The sequence below is a fragment of the Frieseomelitta varia genome, unplaced genomic scaffold (genome assembly GCF_011392965.1).
Source record: "Frieseomelitta varia isolate USP_RPSP 00005682 unplaced genomic scaffold, Fvar_1.2 scaffold_355, whole genome shotgun sequence".
NCBI lineage: Eukaryota > Metazoa > Arthropoda > Insecta > Hymenoptera > Apidae > Frieseomelitta > Frieseomelitta varia.
Genome location: NW_025110096.1, coordinates 175,872 through 199,601, shown reverse-complemented (window position 1 = coordinate 199,601; position 23,730 = coordinate 175,872). Strand labels below are relative to the sequence as shown.

The 23,730-nt window shown below is 40.3% G+C and overlaps 1 protein-coding gene across 1 annotated transcript in view; it reads right to left on the bottom strand.

The window, feature by feature from the left end:
• LOC122530809 overlaps positions 1–23,730 on the bottom strand; it is a 141,087-nt gene that overhangs the window by 60,735 nt on the left and 56,622 nt on the right. Inside the window, exons 2-3 of the mRNA XM_043658121.1 lie at positions 22,389–22,447; positions 2,516–2,761 (exon numbers count right to left, since the gene is read on the bottom strand). Of these exons, the coding sequence (XP_043514056.1) occupies positions 2,516–2,750 (235 nt within the window). The 5' untranslated portion in view covers positions 2,751–2,761; positions 22,389–22,447. The remainder of the gene's footprint in view (positions 1–2,515; positions 2,762–22,388; positions 22,448–23,730) is intronic.

Below are 23,730 nucleotides of genomic sequence, written 5' to 3'. Positions count from 1 at the left end.
TTTAATCGGGATAACCGGCCGTATCCGAGGTCAAATAACGGCCGTACAACCGGAACGCGCGATATTAAACTATTATTTGCGTAAGTAGTAATCCAAATAAGCCGTCAATGATAATGCAGTTATGTGGCGCGTGATATTTATACGGCGTACCGCGAACGAGTCCCGTAATCGATACACGAGATACGCGAACGAAGGCAGTGGCATACACACGATTTTCGTATTACGTTTGATTTATCATAGTTGTAGCATCAATGTCAGTCCAAATAATCAACCTGTTAGTTCTCTCGAGAAATGGCCAAAAAGTTTCTTAATCGTTTAACATTACGTCCTAACAGCGACTTTATGGTTCTGGAAGTTTCTAACTAACATTTGATTCATCATAGTTGTGGCATCTGTGTGAGTTTAAATAATCAAATGATAAAACCAACTGTTTACATTATTCGAAATATAAATATTACGTAATATGGACGTCCACGCGTCCGTAAAGTGGAACCATAAAGTCGCTGTTAGCACACACGCGTCCGCAGTGTTGAATGACCTCTAAAGCGTTTATGTCGAGTATACTCGTCATGTAGAAGATAAATTCGCTTTTGCTATTTATTGTAAAATTTAAGTAAAGAATTATACATATTTGTAGTTCAAGACAACAAAACGAAAAAAAAAAAAAAATAAAATAAAATAAAACCAATGAAATTAAAAACTTTTCAAAGAAACGCCAGAAAGATTGATCATTTCATTATAATTTAACTCAATCTTACAGCAAGTGCATTCACTGTGCTTTTGTCGAGTATACTCGTCATAGTCTAGAAATAATCAAGCACACCACTGCATATTCTCAAAATAAAACGAAACTTACGTTCAAGAGGTAAAGAAACTTTTCTGCCATTTTTCAAAAGAACTATCCTTGGATAAGACAAGAGATAGATAATTATAATTGTAGATATATAGATAATTATAATTGTAATTGTAGATATAGATATTATCTATATTCGTCTACATTATAGATTACAAATAATTATAATTCTGGATATAGATATCATCTATATTCGTCTATATTATAGATTATAGATAATTATATGACAATTATAGATAATATAAGATCCTTGGAAAAGTTTTACCTTTGTAATGAATATAATACGATGCAAGAAATTTTTGTTATTCCTTAATACTCAAGGTCAAGCTCAATTTCGCGCATTTCCGTCAGATCGAAGGTGTAGAACTCATCCGTGATAGCCACGGGCGAACTTTTCTTTCTACCTTGTACATCGCGGAGAGCGACTTCAGCACGTGGAGATGCATTTAATTGAGACACAACCGACGTGCGTGTATTAACCAAAATGGAAAGATTGGCGAACGGTAACCGGGCGGCGTCGCATTTTTGAGGCTTTGTTTACTGGAACACGGCGCGACGCTACGAGCGGGCCACGTTCGCCAATCTGGGATTTCGCCCGGCGAACTTAATATCCGGCCGCCCTCGTAGACGACGCGAGGAAGTAAAACTAATTTCGTAAATCCTTTAATCTACGCGTTTGCCAGCGAGTCGAAGCAAGATTATGGAAGCGGCAGGGGATGGTAGAAGAGGTGGAGAAAAGCGGAAGAGGAGTGGAGGCTGAACCGAATGGTCGAGAGCGTGGTCTGCGCCTGTTTGATGGAATATGATGAACGAGCCACCCTGAACTTTATTATTGGCAGCGGCAGATCGAGTCGAAAGAAAGAAAGAAAAAAAAAAAAAAGGAAAGAAGAAAAAAAAACAGAAAAAGTTGCCGTCAGTCAGCTAGCCAACCAACCAGCCAGCCAGCGTGTATCGTTAAGCCGCGTCCAGAACGAAGCTCTCCCTTCGCTTCGACAGGCCATTACTCGATGATCGCGCCTGTTCGCGCGGCTATTTCCTCAGCTCCGTTCGTCTCGCGCGGCCGATTTAATTGTTGCAATTGAAAGTTCATAGGTTGCTCATTAAAGCTCGCTCGTTAAAGTTCGTTTGAATCCGGTCGGAAGACTGGCCGAGCCGAAGGGTCATCCAATCAGGGCTACGCCTTAGAAGTCGAGTCGTTACGTTAATTTCTTTTGTCTAGGAGGCGGGCCGGCTCGATGAATCGCGAACGGTCGCTTCCGCTTAATGAAGACGACGGTTCTGTAATTCTCGTTGCGAGATCCACCTTTTGCCCACCTTGTTTAGAATTTTGTTCGAATCAAAGGGGCAACATCCTCGTTTTACTCTGATTTGCTCTAAATTGAGGAAGAAAGGGTCGCCGGAGGGGACTGATACTTGCGTCCTCCTCTCGCAACGTGAGTTTCCATTGCGGAAACTATCGAAAAGAAACTCCCACGGCAGTTTTCCTCGCTCGAGAGACGAGCAGTTGGACGGTCGCGATTATCGACGCGATACTTTTCTTGTCTACGTCGAAACGCGAAACTTCTTTTCCCTCGCCAACTGGCAGGGTGGGAGGGGGGAGGGGGGTATTGGCACGGGGCTTTCGATCAAGGAGCATTAAACATCAATTACATCATCACTCACTTCCGTATTGTTGCGCCAAGAGGGAAGCGAAGACCTGGCCCGGGCTGCGAGCGCCTCGACCGGCGGATGAAACGGACGCGGGACCGACCGCGTGACGGGAGTTCTCCTCGTCGTCGCTGCTCGACTGGGCACTGGGTCCATAACCGCGCCTCTCTCGCCATTCCAGGGACCGTTGACGGCGCAGCCCACGGCCCCCGTTCCCGTGACCGCGGCCCAGCGTGCCCTCGCCGTCCATCACTGCAGCATCTGCCAACATATGGATACACATCAGCGAAATTTGCGTTTGCGTGCGAACTTGGGTGATATACTCATCTCGCTTAGGGAATTTGCTGCGAAAATACGCAGTCCTTTAAAGAATGATACGAAAGAAGCGTCAATATATTGTTAACGAGACTTGTTATAGGTTGCAATATTTTGAAATTAGGTAATTATTTGCTGATGGACAAAGGAGAGGTCAGGACTTCTTGTGAAGAAATTTATTGCCTAAAGAAATTATCTAAATAAGTAAATAAAAAATATCTAAATATCTAAATAAATAAGTAACAAATATCTAAATATTTAAATAAATCAGTAACAAATATCTATATATCTAAATAAATAAATAAATAATAAATAATAAATAATAAATAATAAATATCTAAATATCTAAATAAACAAATAATAAATATCTAAATATCTAAATAAATAAATAATAAATATCTAAATATCTAAATAAATAAATAATAAATATCTAAATATCTAAATAAATAAATACTTAAATAAATATTTAAATATCTAAATAAATAACAAAATATTTAACATACGTAAGTGATTGATTATATAAGTTGAGAAATGATTCTTAAATGGCAGTCTTAAACGGGAGGAAAAGGAAATGATTGCGCGCAAGGGAGAAGCAGATGACGCGTATAACGTCTGTCGTATTGGCGGTGACGATTCGGAACCGAGATTTCATAGTCCAAAGAGCAGCGAGTGACCCTCAAGGCGGTCGACTGAACCAGCTGGATCGTACCCCGGAGCATCAATCAGCTGTCTCCGTAATCAACGGAGAGCTACTCGCTGCGAGGACGTCTCCATGGGAATTTCGAGAGGTATCCACCACTCAATTATCCGTTCCCGTACACATTCAAGTTGCTATCGATCCTGGGAGAGATCCCATTCCCCTCCCCCCCCTCCCCCTCTCCCTCGTGCTGATGAGATAACCCGAGTAATTAAATATTCTGGACAGGGATTCGAGACGATTCCTTTTTTCTTTTTTTTTTTTTTTTTACCAAGCATCTCGAGAAATATTTCAGTTACTTTAATCGTACATCGAGTTTACATTAAGTATGACAAAAACAACAATTTTTATATATAGAATCTTAAAGTTTGAGATTGCTATGAGAATTAATGTATTCTGTGTGTAGTTATCACTTTAAACTTACGCCTCGGAACAAACTCGGTAATTACCACTTTGGTAACGATAGGCTGGCCGATGTCGAGTACAAGAGGGGGGAAAAAAAAAAGAAAACAAAAAATGTTGGCGAAACAACGTATATCGGAGGTTTTTACACGGGCTAGGAACCATCGGCAGCCACGTTCGTTTCAATTTCAAACGCTCCGGGTCAACATCTCTATGGAAGAGCAAATAAATATTCAGGTTCCGGGGGAAACGTTGAAAACCACTTGAACCACGTCGATTTCAGCGGCGCCGCGCCGGGAGGATGGGCAGGAACGAGAGGCAGCGGTGCGAGAACGAGCTGGCCTCGAAATTAAGAGCAACTAAAAATTCCTGTTAGTTGAAAGTTTATTAAAAAAAAAAAAAAAAAAAGAAAAAACCAGAATAAAAATGCGTGAATGTGATACTCGTACGTTGACTCCTAACCTAACCTTTCGCGTACGCGTCTCGACAACAAAATATTATAGGTTATATACGACGGTGAAGTAACTTTAAATTGCTTTTCACGGAATATCTACAAAATATTCGTTATTAATATTCATTGTAGTGCCGCGCAGCGCGATCATATATAAAAATCTGTTCAGATTTCGTGTCGAATAGTGTCATAGCGTTTGGTCGCGATGTACAATGTTCTCGGTTTCAATTATAACCTGTTGGAGTCATATCGTCGTCAATTATATTCCTTCTCTCTTAATTACTTTCTTTTTGATCAAACTCAAACCGCGTGCGTAAATAGGCAATTTTTATTTTATTTCTACTTTTATTTCTACTTTATCAATATTTTTTGCTATCGCGCTAGTAACATAGTTCTTTGAATGACACTAAAACGGTTATGGTGCGACGAAACTTGTTTCAATACATGACTCGGGATTAAGTAATTTAAAAACAAGAACAACATGTTTTGTCACGGCACGTAAAAGGTGTATTGTTGGTGGCGCGGCGCATATGAATCAAGTAGTAGTGTCAACCGCTAATCAGACGGCGGAGCAAGCGTAAGTAGAATTAACTGTTAACCAGACAATCGACGCTGTGTACGCGTCAGTGGTAGATATTAATGGCAAGTTAGACGACTGATGTGCCGTATATGTCGGTAGAATTAACAATTAGTCAGTCAGAATTGATACAGCGTATATGTATACGTGTCAGTAGAATTGATCGTTATTCAGACAATCTACGTATGGTTCGAAAAAGTACTGGCGCGTTTGCTAGAGGCACGTCTCCTAGCAACATTTTTATGGAAACAAATGATGCATTAACGAAATCTGTTTCCACAAATAGTTTACCAAAATACATACAAAGGTAATTTTCAATAACGAGTTGCACAATAATAACACAAGTCGTATAAAAATTCGAAACACGCGAGGCGTTTTTTTTTTGCATTTGAACAGAATATGAAATATTTTCGATGGTTTAAAGACGAGCGATATCATTCGATATTTACTACAGAATATTTTGTAATTTTTCTAATAACATTCTAATGTTAAATGTGTAGTAAAATATTTCATTGATCCTCGAATTCACATATTTTTTATTTTATCGTCGTATGCAGTTAATTATTGGGCTATGTATAGAAACGGATTTGTGTTCGCAAAGATATTGCCAAAAAACCAATATTTTTTAAACCCGCTGTATACATTCTGCGTAAGTGGAATTAACCATTAACCGGACTAAAGACAGTATATGCAACGCAGTTTGTCATTTTCGTCGCAGAAATACGAGATTATCATCCACGGAAGGGGACTAAATTGATTTATAAAGCGACGTGGATTCTCGTGAACACGGTGAAAAATTAGCCGAAACAAATTTCAATGGTGGAAACAAGCGGTCCTCTGGAAACCCGTCCTTATGCATCGTCGGCCACCTCTAACAGCCACTTTTCTCACTTGCCTGAATGCCGGGCTAACAGGTCGCATCCTCTACAGACGAGAGGGTGCTTTACGATGTTTTGTTTCACCTACCCTTCAGACTACTCCTTCTTTGCTCGCGTGCAAGCATGCCCGCAACGTGTGGCGGACTTGTCAAACCGTAAGTGAATCGGAAATCTCGGCGTCGAATTAACGAGCTCCCGCCAGAAACGCACGCACGTCGCCCCCCTCCATGGCGGATCGCGTAAAAAATTTCCTCCCACCGCCACTCGAAACTCCCTTTGGATCAAGTTTAATCGTTGCTGTAACGTTTTCGATTCCGATGGACGATACGAATACACAAAATGATCTCGAATGTTATATCCGAGGCATTACTGATCTACTTCTTGACTTTCAATAGATTTGCAAATCTATTCAAAAGAAAAAAAAAGACTAAGCGCTTTGGTTTTAATAAAGGTTTTGATTTCTAGTGAAAATAGTATTGAAATTGTTTTAAAATTCGTATTTTCTTCTATTGAGAGAAAGAGAGAGGGAGAGAGAGAGAGAGAGCGACAAAAACGGGGAAATTTCAAAAATCCATTAGAAATCGGTCAAATTTGCCCATCCGCTCGTTACAACGGGGAAATGAAGAGCTGAAAATTGTTACATGAGCAAATGGCACTTACTCGGTATTTGGAGAGATTTTCGAATTGTCGAGAAACGCGACAATTCTGCACGATGCGACGAAATAAAGTGGTTTATGGCGTTTCGTTTACGATCGGTACTCTCTCTCTCTCTCTCTCTCTCTCCCTCTCTTTCTCTTTCGCTGTTCGTTTCGCCATTTAAGAATAGCATTGGCCCTTTTAATAGAACACTTTCATAAGGAGCCATAAACGGGGACTACTCAACCGTGGGGCACTCTTATTGCTATAACTTATAACACGTGGCATTAACGGCCGATAATACGACAGTCTCGTACAATATAAAAAGTTTTACGCTGGGATCCTGTCGCGAAGTTGCCGACTACAGCCACCGGAGCGTATTCTCTCACGATGTAAAACGTTAGGCTTTTGTATATAAAGAAAAAGAGGACCATCCGTTCTTTTATGAAACCCGTGGCCGCTTTAACTACTCTTGCCATTCTTAGGTGGAATATTTTCCAGGATGAGGCCACCTCGTAAGAAGCATCTATTTGATAGATGTTGCTTTTACGTTCTTGCCTCTTTCCTCCACGCGCGGCAGCGGAACTATTAGGTTGGACAATAAGTACGGTTTTTCCCCGACAGTTGGTGGTAGGCGTTGTAAAGCGTAAATGTAATTTCAGTTCAATCCTGGACAAAGGACATAAATTCGTTAAAGTGTTAATTTAACAATGGAGAATCGAAACGAATATTTTCGACGTACATTGTTGTTTTATTTTAAAAAAAGGAAAAATGGCGACGTTAGCGCGTGAAGAGATTTTCGACGTACGAAGGTGAAGATACTTTATCGGAACGTACGTGCCAAATACGGTTTGCTGAATTTCGTTCTGGCGATTTCAACGTTGAACATACACCAGCGGAGATCGAGGAAACTTTTTTGAATTCCGAAAGGCAGCTACAAAGGGTAATGGATCAAAATGATCGATACGTTGTCGAATAATGTTGTTGTTTAACATGAAACAGTTTTGTACTGTCATTTACTCAGACTTATCGGCCAAGCCAATATTTTCGAAACCAACAAGAAGAAGAAAGTCGCAGGACAATGAAAAAGAAACCTATCCGAAAATACAAGATTTCCGAGTCGAGTGTATCGCGTTATGGGTTTTCGGTACCTCCTCGAAATTTACAGTCTCGCCCCGTTGCATCTAGAGCCTATAGACAATGCATGTGCGCGACGTTATAAGAGCGACGCGAGAAAGTATCGGGAAAGTCGCGCGATTCCGGCTGGACCGTCGTCACGGAGACAACGCGGGACAACTTCCTGGCAATAATATACACGTGTGACCCGGCTCTTGGTGATAAGAATAACTTTTTCTTTAATGTCTGCGCCTCGTCTCGACGTCGAACGTGTCCACGACGAATCTTCCCTCTTGGAGCGGCGGGAGCGCGGCAGGGGAGTTCCCCTCGCGTTCAATTACGATTCTGAAGTTTTGCTCGTGCGTGAAATATGATGCGGCGCCGCTGCTCCTCGCGTCGCGATGACTCTAATTTCCTGAACAAAAGTACGGGGGAGTTGGGAGCCCGGGAGGAGTAGGAGGAGGGATTGTTTCAGTCGACCGATCGGCGTCCTCTCGGCCGATTTATCAACCGATCCTCAACCTCGACGCGAGCCTCTCCAGTTTTATATCTTGGGAAAAAATTTATTGGTTCGGGACAGTTTGAAGTTTTAAAAAAATCGATTCTTTGTTTTGTTTTGAATAGTAGTTCGAAGTCTTAGAAATCAGATACAAAAGGTACTGGCCTTTAGAACGACATATTTTTAGGTATAAAATAAATCCGCCACGGATAAGGAATAATTGAATTTGTATCACTGTTTATAATTTTAAGAAATATAAAAGTGTAAATCGTGCGATTTAAATATTACTTTTGGTGAATCGAATATTAAGGGACTTGGATTCAATTTCGTTGTGAACTGTAAGAACTGTGAGCCGCGATATGTAAGTAAAAAAAGGAAAGCAGAGGATACATATGAAAAATGAATGTTCTGAAACTTTAAACGCGTTTTTCTCGAAACTAGGTTTTCAGAAACGGTGTGCAAGATATCTCGGAATCTAACCAATCGATTACTGTGAAACTAGGTACGTATCTTTAGTGTAACATTTACTAGGAATTGTGACGATCGAACATTTCGCAATTTTTAACAATTTCGAAAAACATAAACAAAAAACGTAGAAATTTTTGCCATAAATTCGATTAAAAACAAATAGCTGCTATTTTCATAATTTTCACAAAAATGAAAATGTTGAATCGTCAATCCCTGGAGAATATTGTTCACTTTTGAACTTTTTTTGCCTTTTTGTTGCAGTTAATCCTATTTGAACTGGAATCATGCACATCAATAGGTAATGTAAAAAAAATTACGTAAAAGTATACCATTAAAAAATTAAATAAGAGTCCTTTTTAATGTTGCTTTTTATAGTACATAATATGTTAAAATAAACCACAAAAGCTCATGTCAATTAAACATGTACTTTTGTTTTACTAGCCCTCCAAATTCGTAATTTTTAGGCCCGTCAAACTGTCCTGCCCTCTTAAGTTGTCGCATATTTTCCCTCTATACTTATGCCATTTTCTACGAAAAGGTTCGGAAGGTTCGTCGTAGGAATATTCCCTGCCGTAACGATCGAATCGGTCTCAAAATACACCGACTAGTATACGCGCCAGCTCTTTGACAACGCCTGGGCGACTGGTTTCGTGACTGAAACCACTTGTTAAACCGAAACTGCCGTTACGACGACGGCTCGAGAATTCTTTAATCGAATTCAAAGAACATCGACGCCGAGTTCCTACGCGGCGATAACGCGAACAGGTTTCCTTTTCCACGAACGGCGGGAGGAACGGGAACGGGAGGTAAGCGCGGTCGTCGAATTCCACCTGGCTCTCGGCTCCGGCGAACATAAATCAGGCCCGTGGGAGCCTCACGGGCGAGAGAGGTTAAAAAGCCCGCGCGAGTTTGCACGAACGCACGCACACGTAAAACGCGCGAGAAACGTCGCGCCCGTCGTGATCGCCAAACCCCCCCTCACGGTCGGAGGATATATCCAGCGTGGAGTAGCTCGGACTTTCAGGCCACGAATTCAGTCTCAGAGGCTTCCACGCTGTGAAAAGGCTTTAAGAGTTTCCTCGTGTTCGCGCGAAATCGAGCGGGATTTGCATGGGAGTCCGCGACTGTGTGGCGCGCGATGTGAATTCCGACGGCCGCGAACCGTCGGCGAGCGACTTTTTAAACGGAGGCTAATGAACGCTACGTTGTCCGACGTTGCTCCGCGAGACGAGCTGGTAAGAAGGGCATCTGAATGCATGAAACACAGACCGCGTGGCACCGCTCGCGCCCCCGATTATGCTTTCGCGAGAATGTTGCATATTCATCGTGCCTCGTAGACCCGGATCCCCCGTGCTCGTCAACGCCGAGGCCACGCTTTGGATCTTAAACGCGCAGACATCGTATCCACCCTCCCCTTCATTCCCCGCCATATTGGATAATTATGTCTCTCTGTAACCTCGTCGATGAAGCCCACCGCGACACGCTTCTCCCTCCCCCTCTGCGTACGTTCATACTCACGAACGATGCGCCGCTCCGATCGCTCCTCTACGTGGATCTCTCCTCGTGAAAATTTGAATAACCCGCTAATTACAATTACGTCTCTCCCTCCCCCTCCTCCTCCACGCGCGTCTATTACGCGTATCATTAAGTTTCCTTTGCACTGTGAAACACGCGATTGTCTTGGGTCTTGTGTGCATATGCGTCGCGTAATGGCACGCGTGACGTTGCCACTACGCGTTGCACGTGCCATCAGCGAGCTGCTCCACTCCATCCATCGGTTGAACCAACGTCTCCGTCCAACTCTCGCTGCAACGACCGAGACTGATCAACGTCAGGCGTACTTCGACGTTGGCTATGGTCATCAATCTTTACGCTTTGCGGGAACCTTCTCACTGGCGTCACCCGTCAAATTTCCGAGCGTAACTCTCGAGTTGCTGGCGAATCAGGGGACGATCAGATCAGTTTCTCGATTCAACGAGACGCTGGATGGAAAAATATATTTAGGAATACGCGAGGAGAGGTGATGTCGGAGCGACTGCGCGGAAAATAGACCATAGTCGAGTAGACTAGTGGCGAGTAGCAAGATTTTCTTTTCAGTGTCGGTCTTATTTTATGTATAGTACAGTTCTCGCTCAATCTCTTGCGCTAGTAACTGGTTCGCGGACCATAACGAGTGTCCGAACCGTATTTAATAATTTGTCGCTTTCTTTTTCATCTGAACTCGTCGGTATGATATCACCGGTTAGAAATTATTAAGAAGTAATAAACTTATCATTTGATTTGCCTGAGTTACATTTAAATATACTTAACCCTCGAATAGTCGACGTAAATGAGCGACGCTGCGAGCCGACACCGGGTCACTTTTGATCCAAAAAATTTTTATAATATGGGAAGGAGAGGAGTTTGTTTAAAAAATGTAAAATTTTATAAACATATTTTTTATTGTGTTCTATTGCATGTTCTTTGCGTATAAATCGTTTGGCACATTTGATACCATATTTATTATCATTGCCTATACGTATATAGCATCTGGATCTTGTTTGCGATTCAAGTTCTGGGTCAACGGTGACCCGGTGTCGGCTACGCGAAGGTTAAAACTGAGAAAATATTGCAATTTGGGACAAAAAATTTTCGATATGCGTGGCACGTCATTCCAGCGCAAGAGGTTAAGTCCACACGTTTCCCCACTTAAGCGTCCGTCTCTATCTTCAGCAATTTTTGGAATTGGGACTATTTCACTCCACGCTATCTCACCGCGCGACCTGCCGAAAACTGCGTAAAATATGACACTTGCATAATACTTTCGGTCTTAACTGTAGACACTTAAGTGAGGATTACTAAGGTGGAAAGAAAAGATGAATTCTACACCTTCGATTTGAAATATTGAAAGTACATGTAAAGAACTCGTCGCAGAATTGACCTTGATCCTGAATTTCACGGCCAAATTTTATTTACATTGTATTCTATTTATCACAAAGGTAAAACTTTCTCAAGAAAGCTGATAGTTCTTTTGAAAAAAATGGCAAAAATATTTCGCGGAAGCATGCGTCGTAACAACGACCTTATGATTCTGGATTAAGTTTCTCTAGCTGTAACATCAGTGTGAGTCTAAATAAATGAAACGATAAAACCAACCGTCAACATTACTCGAAATATAGACGTTCACACGTCCACAACCATAAAGTTAGAATCGCTGTTAGAACGGACACGTTGATTCAATATTCAGAAGGGAAAGCAAGTAGTCGTCATTCACTCGTGACGAATCTGGTTGATCAAAGTTTGCCAAAGACGCCAAGGAAAATCCGAGAGCAACGCGTTTCCGTACGTCGAGCTGCGTCGAGGTGATTCGCGGCGGCCGCGGTCGAGAGACGAAGAAAATGATCACACGAGATGGTGGGCGCGGGGCAGGCGGTATTTTGCGGCGCAGAATGTCAATTAAACGGCGTGGCCGATTAACCATAACCGAAACCTCGACAAAGGCCGGAGAGCGTGCACCGTTTCGCACTCCGCTGGGTTCATCACGCGATAATTTATATGGTAATTCCAGGGACGTAATAAGTCCCCCTTGGCAAACTCTGGCTGCCGCTACACACGAGGGCAACGTAGCAACGTAGTTGGCGGCGTGGCGTGGCGTGGCGTGGCGTGGCGCGGCACGGCGTTCTACTACGCTGACCTCGGACGTTCCATCGGCAGAGAGGACCGCCTGCCATGTACACATCATTACTAAAAGCGGTCATCGATTCATCGAGCCTCCGACCAGCCTCCGGCCGGCTCGTCTGCTCCTGCTCGTCCATCCTGCTCCCTGCCGCTCCCTTGTAAACGCGTACACGCGCCTTTATGCGCCATCACGACCTCTCGTCGACGGTGTGCGCCACCGCCGGCTCTGTGTACACGGCCCTGCGTACGCGCGTCCATTGTCGAATTTTCCCACCGGCCGCCGATTCCATGTGTTGGATTTAATTAACACCATCTCGTTAACTTTCGTTACGGATCGCCGTGTTCCCATCGGATTCACGGATAAGGACGAATTTAAATATCATTCGCGAGACCTTTGTCTCCGCCCCTGCCCCCCACCTCCGCCAGTGATTACGTTTCTACGCCACTGCAGGCTCGTTAGCCATACGCGACTTGTTCGACTTTTCATTCCGTTCTTTCTTTCTTTTTCCTCTCTCTGTCCTTTTGTTTTCGAATTTGCTTCTCTCATTAGAACGATTGTCAGTTTTCATTTCCAATTTCATCGAACTGTGACAATTCAAGGCAATTTATATTCGTTTATGTACGCACTTGAAAAATAATCGTGTTTCTTTTCTTTTTTTTTTTTTTTTTCTTTGCTCTCTACCGTTTTTTTCGAATTTGCTTTTCATTAAAGGTTCTGGGAATGACTGTCATTTTTAATTCAATTTTGTCCAACCGCGACAATCCGAGATAATTTCTATTTCTATTTATTTATTTACAGTAGCGTACTAAGAGTAGCAAAGGAGAGAATAATTTTAGCTGTGCTTAACAAATGTTAACTTTTCAAATAAATAAACTCGAGTGGCTTTCGACTACTCTCGAGATGTCAGAAACGAGAGAGATATCGGTCCTGCGTTACTTTCCAACGTTCCAGCGCTTTTCCCGTGGGCCGAAAATAGAAATAGAAATTGACGTACTTTGAGAACACTCGTATGAATTTTACATATTGTTGAATAAAGTCTATGCAAAACTGAGTCCTATTCTTGAGACTCGGTATCACCTTCGATGACAGAAGTGTGTCGATCGTTAGAGAACAAGAAAAGACGAGATAAATCGCAATCGCGAGCAGTGAGAAATGTAAGAAGAGAAAAAAGAAAAAAAAGAAAGAAAGAAAAACCATTACGACTCTCTGCTGCCGGGTATATCTGAAACGTTTCAACCAAGTCTCGTGCGATTAAGTTTCATCCGATAGACATTTCGTACGGATAGGATGTCGAGTAATTGAAGTTCTTGAACGAAACGATTATCGAACAACCGCAACGTGAAATGTATTCCAAAAGTGACTGCACTCAGGCACGATGTTGATTCAGGCGGACGAGGGGGAGAGAGAGAGAGAGAGAGAAAGAGAAAGAGAGAGAATATTAAAAGCAACGATAATCGATGAGGATGGATGAAGTTATAACGTTACGGTGAAACGATTTACTCATAAATTTTGTTTGCTTCCGTGAGATCGAAAAACCGCGACGCACGCGGGGTTGGGGTTCGACGCTTACACGGGAAATATATGTACGTTCGCGCGCCGCGCCGCGTAATTTCCAAACAAATCGAATACATCGGCAATAAGCGATCGTACGAGTAATGAAAAAAAAAAAAAATAATAATAATAATAATGATTTTTGCCCCCCGGTGTAATTAAAATCAATGTAAACAATAATTCACATCTATCAGAGTGAACGAAATTTAATTTTAACGCGCTCGAATCACTCTTGTTCCTCGTCGGACAAAGAAGGACGTTGCGCGATGCTACGAATTTCAATTTTTCATGATTTGATTATTTCCCCGGAGAAATCATCGATATTTCGTATATTTCTAATTAAACGCGACAACTCCGGCGCTCCACACCGAATATGCGAAACGCGTTACGTAATTGAACGACAAACACTTCGAGAAATCGAGGGATACATTTTTGTTGTCGCGTTTCTTTCTTTCTTTTTTCTTCTTTTTTTTTCTCTTTTTCTCTGTGTGTGTATGTGTGCTTTCTCGTATAAAAATTCCAGTAGCTTTTTTTCCGAAAAATATTTACACGGAAACCTTGTTTGCATAGTACTTCAGATATAGTATTCGTATCCATTTAGATTCCAATTCCACGTGTTTCGCTTGTTTTCGCTCGGTTCAAAAATGTATCTGCATATAAAACAAACAATTGGCAACAATTGCACACGTGTCGATGAAACTTCCAGTACACCTCTGAGTTTCGAATAGTCGAAATTTTTATTTAGTTTTAATTATAAAGAGTGTACGCCCTTTCTCTCTCAATCCCTTCTTTTCTTTTTTAACAGCTTTAGCAAGGAATGAAATTTCGAATATTGCTAAAAGTTCATTTCTTGCAATTTTCGTCCTCTTTCAATGCCCTGTAACGAAACGAAATATTTCTAATTGCAGTTGATCTTACTAATTCGTTACTTGGCCGAGGTGGGAAAAATTAGGCGAACCGATGATGAAAGAAAAGCAAAAGGAACGAAGAAATTCCTCGAAAAGATTATTTATTTGATCATCGATCTGAGGGAAGAATTTCCTCGTTCACGCGCTGATTGATCGAAGATAGACAGTCATTTTTGGATCTTTTGGATCATTCGAACGGGACTCGTTCGAGATCCAAAGAAAGAGAGAACGTGGTTTCGATTACCAGTCTCTGTTTCTGGATTCGAAAGCGTTTTAACCAATCTCGCGAAGTTCGCAGTTTTATAAAACATTACGTTCCGTTCTTACAAACGTTTCTCGTCAAACCGGAAAGTTTAATCAACACGATTAAAAGTTGTCACATCGCACACAGCGGGCCAAAGCCGCGTCGCTGCGTTTAAAATTCATACTCGTACACGTGTATGTATTTCGCAGTGCGAAATATATTCAAAATATATTCCGAAGTAAAATATTCGACGTGCTCTTTATGGAATGACAATTTTTGATCCCTGGAAAAAAAAAAAAAAGAACGCATAGTATATTTTCTCTCGTAAATTTGAAATCTGTCACGTGTAATAAAGCGCGCAACGTGCGGACTTGTTCAGTTACGTTAAAGTTAATTATCTGTAAAACGAATTGCGTGCAACAATGATATAAAATATAAATTTATAAACATCTGGCAGCCTCCGAATTTCAAGAGCGGAGCGATGAACATTTTTTTTTTTTTTTAAATACCTCGAAGATTAGACGGTGGAATAAATATTTCCCTTTTAGTACATCTATATGTTACTGTATGTATCTGCCGATATACGTTAATATTAATATAAAAGAAAGAATATTCTCTTCAAACTAAAGCCATTTTAAACCACTCATTTTGTTTTTAATAACCATAATACGTGAAAGCAAGTTAAATGAACAACCGAGACAGAGCAAATGAGACAGAGTAAGAAACAGAGCTATTAGACAGGTTCCGATTTGGATAAACAATAAATATTTTAAACCACGAACAAGAAGAATATTATAATCACGATACGCGAAAGTAGGTAAAACTATATTCTTTCAAATACTGCATAACAAGACAGAGGAAACGCATTATTAGACAAAGACACGTTGAAGGAAGCAGGTTCCGATTTGGATAAATATTTTAAGACAAAGAGAAAAGAAGAAAAATATTATCTTTTAAATTATAATATAATATAATAATATATACTGTATAATATATATTATATATTATTATAGTATATAATATACATAAGTAGTATATAATAGTATATAATACATATAATAATATATCTAGTATATAATATATATTATTATAGTATAGTATTATGGTATAGTATATATTATTATAATCTTCTAAAAAGTAAGTAACTGATTTTAAATCATTTACTTTCTTCAACAAACACATTTTTCTAGTAACCGTATGTGCGATGTGCCTATATTGTGTACCTGCACAAATATGTTGTATCTGTGAGATATCTTGTATGTGTGAATACAAGTTAAATGAACAACCACATCAGCCAAGCACCGTGTAATGATGAGACACAGCTGGAAACCGAGCGCTCTCAGACAGAGACAAAGGCGCATCGATGGAGGACAGCTCCCTACTTGGATCGCCTCGATCACGTAGCAAGGGAAATTCACGTTACACGCAGGTTAGAGGTTACAACTGTCGGTGGTGTATCGCGGCTACGGTAATCTACGGGGTAGTTTCGTCTTCATTTGCCAAATGGTCGGTAAATCTGCGCGTCACACGCCGCCGCGACGCTGCGCGGAGGGGAGGAGAGTTTGGCGTCGCCGTTAAGGGAAAACTTAACTGCGATGTAAACTCACTTTGGCCGCTGTTAGACCGCCGGTTTCTAACCAATGCCGAGCCGCTGCGGCCATTCAACGACTCCGACCGTTCGGATTAGTACGTACGGTACGTACGGCCCTTGATCCCTTCCTACCGGCTGGACTTCCGGGTGAAACCGGATTTGTTCTACTTCCGTCTTTGTCCGAATGTTACCCTCGCGGCGTCGCTACCGGCTCGGGTCGTTATTAACGGTGTTTCGTGAATTTGGTCAGCTGGATTTCCCCTCCAGTTCTCTGCAGAAGTGACCTCGAACGCGTGTCCACCTTGACGCGAAACAGTCTGTCGAAGAATCATTCTCTGATGGTCACAGAGTGGAGTGTAGCGAGATGTATGAATGTCGAAAAGAGAAAAACTTGAAGAATCTAGCGTACGAGAGGGCACACGATGTTTCTTTTGTTCTGTTTCTTTTTTAACAAAGCTTCTAAGAACCTTCGTCTGGTACAATACTCCTTCACTTGTACTATTTTTCAACACGGCAGCAAAGTTTACGCAGAAGCTTGGAAACTGCGGTGGATTCTTTATGAATGTGTAAAAGAAACCGTGTACAAGAAACGTGTCTAAAAATATTTACTTCTCAGGGAGTGAGTTCGTTGTTGGGAATAATGTTGCTTCACGGAAAATTAAAATAAAGAGATGGAAGACGACCTCATTGACACGGGGCGGTGTCGTAAACTTTTGACGAAATGCTGGAACACACAGTGTAGAAAAAAAAGAAGCACTCGTAGCTATATCTTCTTTCAGAGGAATCTATTTAATTATAAGAAATGTAACTATAAATACCTAACTATATTTTAGATTTAATTATAAAAGATCTAAAATTATAAATATCTAACTATATTGAATCTAACTATATTTTATACTTAATTACAAAAAATCTAAAATTATAAATATCTAACTATATTCAATCTAACTATATTTTATATTTAATTACAAAAGATCTAAAATTATAAATATCTAACTATATTGAATCTAACTATATTTTATACTTAATTACAAAAAATCTAAAATTATAAATATCTAACTATATTCAATCTAACTATATTTTATATTTAATTACAAAAGATCTAAAATTATAAATATCTAACTATATTGAATCTAACTATATTTTATACTTAATTACAAAAAATCTAAAATTATAAATATCTAACTATATTCAATCTAACTATATTTTATATTTAATTACAGAAGATCTAAAATTATAAATATCTAATTATATTGAATCTAATTATATTTTATATTTAATTATAGATGATCTAAGATTGTAAATATCTAACTATATTAAATCTAACTCTATTTTATACTTAATTATAAAAAATCTAAAAATATAAATATCTAACTGTATTGACTCTAACTATATTTTATACTTAATTATAAAAAATCTGAAATTATAAATATTTAACTATATTTAATCTAACTATATTTTATATTTAATTACAAAAAATCTAAAGTTATAAATATCTAACTATACTGAATCTATATTTTATATTCAATTATAAAAAATCTGAAATTATAAAAAAAGCACGCGTCCATATACCTATTCACATTTCCAGAAATCGATTCGGTAAACGATTTGACTTTCAACAAAAAACGCAGTTTCTCACGACAGAACGTTTTCGCTGAGACGCGTATTCCACGGAACATTTTTTGTTAATTCAACGTGTACCGCTATTAGCCGGGAAATTCCAAAATTTGTAACTTAAATGACGACGCTTAAGCTCGCGCCGTACTTTTGACGAACTTTTTTCACCGGCAAAGAGCCATCGAGCTCGAGTAATTTAAAGTTCAAGAAGCATTGGCGCGCGGGTGAACCGGAAGTGCTCATTACGCGGCGGCAACCTCGACGACACCGACTCGAGCCGCTAAAAGATGACCACGCAAACGAAACACGAGAATAAAAGTCATTCGATTGAGAGGATGCAAAGTCAACCACTTACAATTAATCGAAGGGCAGATTTTTACCCTAAGGAGAAGATGTTCGAAAAAAAATTTTTTTTTTCAGTTGAAACATCTTCGTTTCGTTTGTCAAAGAATTTTGAAACAGTGTGTAATTAATTAAATTACGCAGTCAGTTGAAATATTTCTGTATCGTTTAAAAAATTCCATGATAAAAAAATTCCGCCGGCAAAAGTTTCGGTTTTAAACAAGTTAACAACAGAAATACATATTTCACGCGAAACAGTCGGTATATAAAAATTCGAGCACACGTTTCGTCCATTATTCCGTGACTGATTGCCTTTCGTTACAAATGGATTCAAACGGGTCGTAATATTTAATTGAGTCGAGAGGAAGAGAGAAAGGGAGAGAAAAAGCTACAGAAAGTTAAAGAGAAAGTTTTTTAACGTCGAGAGTTCGATAGAAGAAAAAAAAGAAAAAAAATTGAACGAAAGATTTTGAAACGTGCAACGTATAAGTACATAAGTAGAAACTTCGTGAAACTTCCTTTCGTTAGAAATAAATTTCTACGCGGTAAATTTAAATGTATCGGCAGGAAGCTATCTGGGTGAATGTTCAATTGATATTTGCAGATCTGGCAACTCGGCGAGATAAGAATGTCGTTTATTTTGTGCATATTTAATTGTACGATGAAATCGAATCGGATATAATTCTGAACAATGAAATGTTAATTTATGTTCCAACTTGGTCGAAGAAGCAAAAAAGATACGTCGATTTTATTCGTTCACGGAGATAAATATGTTCTCGAGATTAGCGAGAAGAGATTTTATCCTTTTTATTAGTTAGATCACTCCATTTCCTGCCGATTAATTCGACTAATCTGAACAAGCCTTAAATGTCAAAACTCTTTAGCCGTTCATGGCACAGAGCGTCGTCGAGCGACAGCACGAAACAGCGAGAATTCGTGTAAAAAGAACATTTGCGGGAAATATATACACAAAATGGAATGCGTCTGCAAAAAATGCGCCGAATAAATGTGCATGCATAGTGAAGGTTTGTGTAAGTTAATTAAGCCAGTTGCTATTGTACTAGTAAATAAATTGCGTAACTAAATTGTTTCTATATTAAATTAATCATTTTTTTTTTTTAAGGAAAATACTTAAAGTATTTCTTTTATCCGTCAATTTGTTTTTTTTAAGGAAAATACTTAAAGTATTTCTTTTATCCGTCAATTTGACGGTTGTTTGTAGAGATAGGTGTACAAAACTGTCAGTAAATTTACAAGTACTGAGGAATGAAAACGACTATTTCAAGAACTGAAATATATTTATACGAAAAGAGAACAATTTTAGTATACATCCTGTTTTGCACGTCCAGCGAGAAAGATTTGAAAATAATGAATTTTCTTATAATATAAAAATCAAGATCTCATTTTATCCGCAATTTGAATATGTAGTTTTCATCAACGAATGTTCAAGAAAATTTTTCAACATTTACTTGGAATAACTTATAAACAGGTTTTCTAAATATGTTGTTTCGCAAAATGGCATTGACAATGGTACGCTATTGAATTCGTTGTTAAGAAAGAAACAATTATATTAATTTACACAAAAGCTGTGCCTTTTAACAATTTCCGAGATATCTGACAAACTATGTTAGAAAATACTTTTTTGAAAACTACATTTTCGCCAAATTTCGTCAAAATCGGTGATTCACACTTCGACGATGTTCCCTTGATAGTATTAATCACTCAGCTACCCCGTGGCTGAAATCAAAGGTCAGAGAATTACCTGCGGACAATCCGAAAGAAATTACGGGTCGCTTGGAAACGAGAGAGATGCTCGTTTCCCAAGACGCGTAAAAACGTCACTCCCGTCCGGATCGGAGGACGCGGTATATATTCGACCTTTCGACCCTTCGCAACCGAGAAAAAGCAACCGTTTCCCCCGTTTTAACGACGCGATCTCGCTCCGAAAAGTCGAAAGCCCGGTGCTACTTTGGCCGACCGCATCGGTGTCTCGCGTCTCTACTTGACGCGAGAATGCAAAAGCGGGGACGACGAACGTTGAGTAAAGTTGCGGCGTTTTACGCGCGGTGCGCCGCGCAAAGCCTCTTACGCGCAAGTAAATTGTAAGTCCCTTATAGCCGACTGGTCAACGGCGTAAGCGCTTCGGGTTCGCGAGGTAGGTACGCGGGAAAAACAGCGTCCGTGACGCGACGTAAGGAGATTAGAGTCGTTATTGCGTGTGCCGACCCTCGGAAGGCTCAACGAGGAAACGAGACTCGCCACGCGGAAAAGTTGTCTTCGCTGTCTTCGCGGTTTGTTTTCAAAGACGCGGCGAAACCGCGAAAGTGACGGAAAGCCGCGGACGAGAAAGAATCGGCCCCACGAACGTATTAAACGGGCAAAGTTGCGCGATGTTGGCCAACCGGCGACGAAAAGCAAAAAATAAAAGTCGGGCGAGTTTTCAGTGCTTTGGCGAAGACGGAGTCTCGCGTCTCGGTCTCTTTTCTTCTCGAATATCAAAGTTGTTACTACGTGAGACACCCTGATGCGTAAATAGAGTCAAAACTACACCTGTTATATCCATTCGTATTACTCGGATGTTTACAATGTAATTTCTTAGTGACAAATAATGAAATAACGAAGTAATTATTTGTATAAAAATGCTAATAAGTCTAGATTTTTCAGTAGCAAGGTTCGCCTTAAATATTGCGAGTGCCGTGGTAGCTACTGACGTATTGGAGTAGTCACATAATAAAAATACACTTTGGACATGCATAATGCCACAGACGAGATATAGGAATAGAGAAAATTTATGGCATTTTGTGTCCCATGTTCTGAAACAGATCTGGCAACACTGTCCATGTTTTTTTATTTTAATTCTCGTCACTAGTAGGGCTGCGGTGTAAAACCTGCCTGAATCGGTACGACAGGAAAATAATAAAGGAGTTCTACGATCCTTATACTTTATCTGTGATAATATACTTTAACCATCAAGACGAATTTTTTTCATTTTTTTTTTATGACACTGGAATATTTCTACGATAAGAAATTATTTCAATAAAAGATCTTGCTTCTGGCTACAGGTATCATATAACCATTAATCTCCCAAAAATTTAAATTAGAGGTTAGGTTTTAGGTTAGATTTTTAGTTAGGTTAGGTTTTAGCTAGGGTTCAGTTCTAGGTTAGATTTCTGTTTGAAAAACTAAAGTTCGTTTACAATAAGCATCCTACGCCTTTGTCGAAATTCTAAAATGATTCCATTTCAAGACGGGTTAATAAACTCGGAGAATGATTCGATCAATGTATACACTTCTGGCATGGTAGCGAAAGGGTTAAATTAACAATTTTTTTTTCCAGTTGTGAAAAATACTCTTCCACAGCTGGCAAATATTTTTTAACAAGTTTTGCCAATGCTAGATATGTTTTTACTCGGATTTTCCACCACAAATTATAACCTGTTTTATCATTTATCACAAAAGACAAAAATTATTCGATATCGGATAAAATTGTATCGATTGTCCGAGTAGTGACAACTCTATTATCTCGTACCTGGGTACTCGAACATCTCATGAGATGCCCAATATAATTTTCTAACTCTAATTTCAACTATGTCGCGGACGATATTTAACCAAGTACTCGATGGTAATTTAAGCCAAGCCTCGGATGAAGCGGATTCTTCGTACCTGTAGCTTTATACCATCGTCAATAGTCATTGGACTTTAAACGGTTGAAGAAGGGTTCGCGCACGGAGTTCTGTTTTAAGCGTTGGACAATTGAAATTAACGTTGAATGGCTAGCGTCCTCTGTGATTACGTTCCTCTCTGATCTCGAGAGGCGTAAAATTCGCATTCTATTTGTGTATGCATTCTACGTTAAAGTTACAACACGTTGCGTTATAATTTCAACGTATAACCGAAGACTAATCGTTACGCGATATGAATAAAATATATACACTTACAGTGACACGTCAGACTGGTAGTCAGAATCTGTTTGTTGGAGTCTGCGTGCTCGGCGAAGCTGAAAATAAAAAGAGATCGAATTATGCAAAATAGCGTCGAAAGCTGTCATTCGTGAGAGGAAATGTTCCAATTTATATTACCAACGAACACACACTAATACATAGATCGTTTCAAGACGCGGACAGTCGTGGAAGATGACAACGTGGAAAGGACTCAGTCGTATCAACTGCGCGGAGTCCGAGTGGAAACGAGACTCGACAGATCCAAGTTGGCAAATCTACAAATCTCTGTTTCGTTTCGGGCAACAAATTATCCTGGTTAAATTTCCAACGGAGCTTAATAAATTTACGAACGGTATCGCGTGGCGGATATCCAGCCAGTTGGATATCTGGCCACGGTACGATGCTCTCTGTTGGCGCTTGGTTAATGAAGAATTAAAGTCGACCTCCGCGTTCCTATTACGGAACGGAGTGGAAACGATACGAAGCAGAGAGAGAGAGAGAGAGAGAGAGAAGGGGAGAGAGAGAGATCGAGCGGAGACCTCGTGGATTCCGAGGATCCGCGAGCGGTGCATGTTTGATGCCGGAAGTGCTTCGAGTCCCGAGCCTGCCATCCTCTGGTTGCGGTTTCCGCAACCTCCGTAGGGTCATTAGCCAACCATTCATTATGCAAGTGCGAGGCAGTATTGCGTCAATATGGGCGAGGGGGGCAGGAGGGGGCTGGAGGTGGCAGATTGTTGGCCCAATCGATAACAATGCGCCCTGTTTACCGGTCGGATAATCAACAAACGCGGCTTCTGCTAGCTCGCTAGCTTCGAAGACCAAGCAAGTGGGAATTACAGTTTGCCTCGTTGCCGAATGATATTGCGTGCCGGAAGTGTTGCGTCCTCCCTGTCGTCGTCTTTCTACCGCTCGCCAGCACGCGTGTCCCTCGCCGTCCCTCCTTCCGATCCTGTCCGCTCCGTATTCCCAATTTACGCGACGCAATAGTTGCGATAGCCGGAGATTTAGAACGACAGATTCGGAAAGTATATTTTTGGCCATTAATCTATTCGCTACCAACGATGACTATAGTCTCACCCAACGTCTGACGCTCATTCTGACTGTATTCACCGAACGACTAACTAATTCATTGGGCACCAACGATGATTATACCACCGGCGATTTTAGTCATCCGATTAAAATTTTGCATTTGTTCTTAACTTTAGTAGAATTAAGCATTGTTTCGTAGCGCGTCAGCAGCGAAAGGTATTAACTACAATATTTCCAATTTGAAGCGTAAAACATTCGCACACCTTGAATACATTGATCTCTCCTCCCAACTTGCCGGCAAACAAAAAAA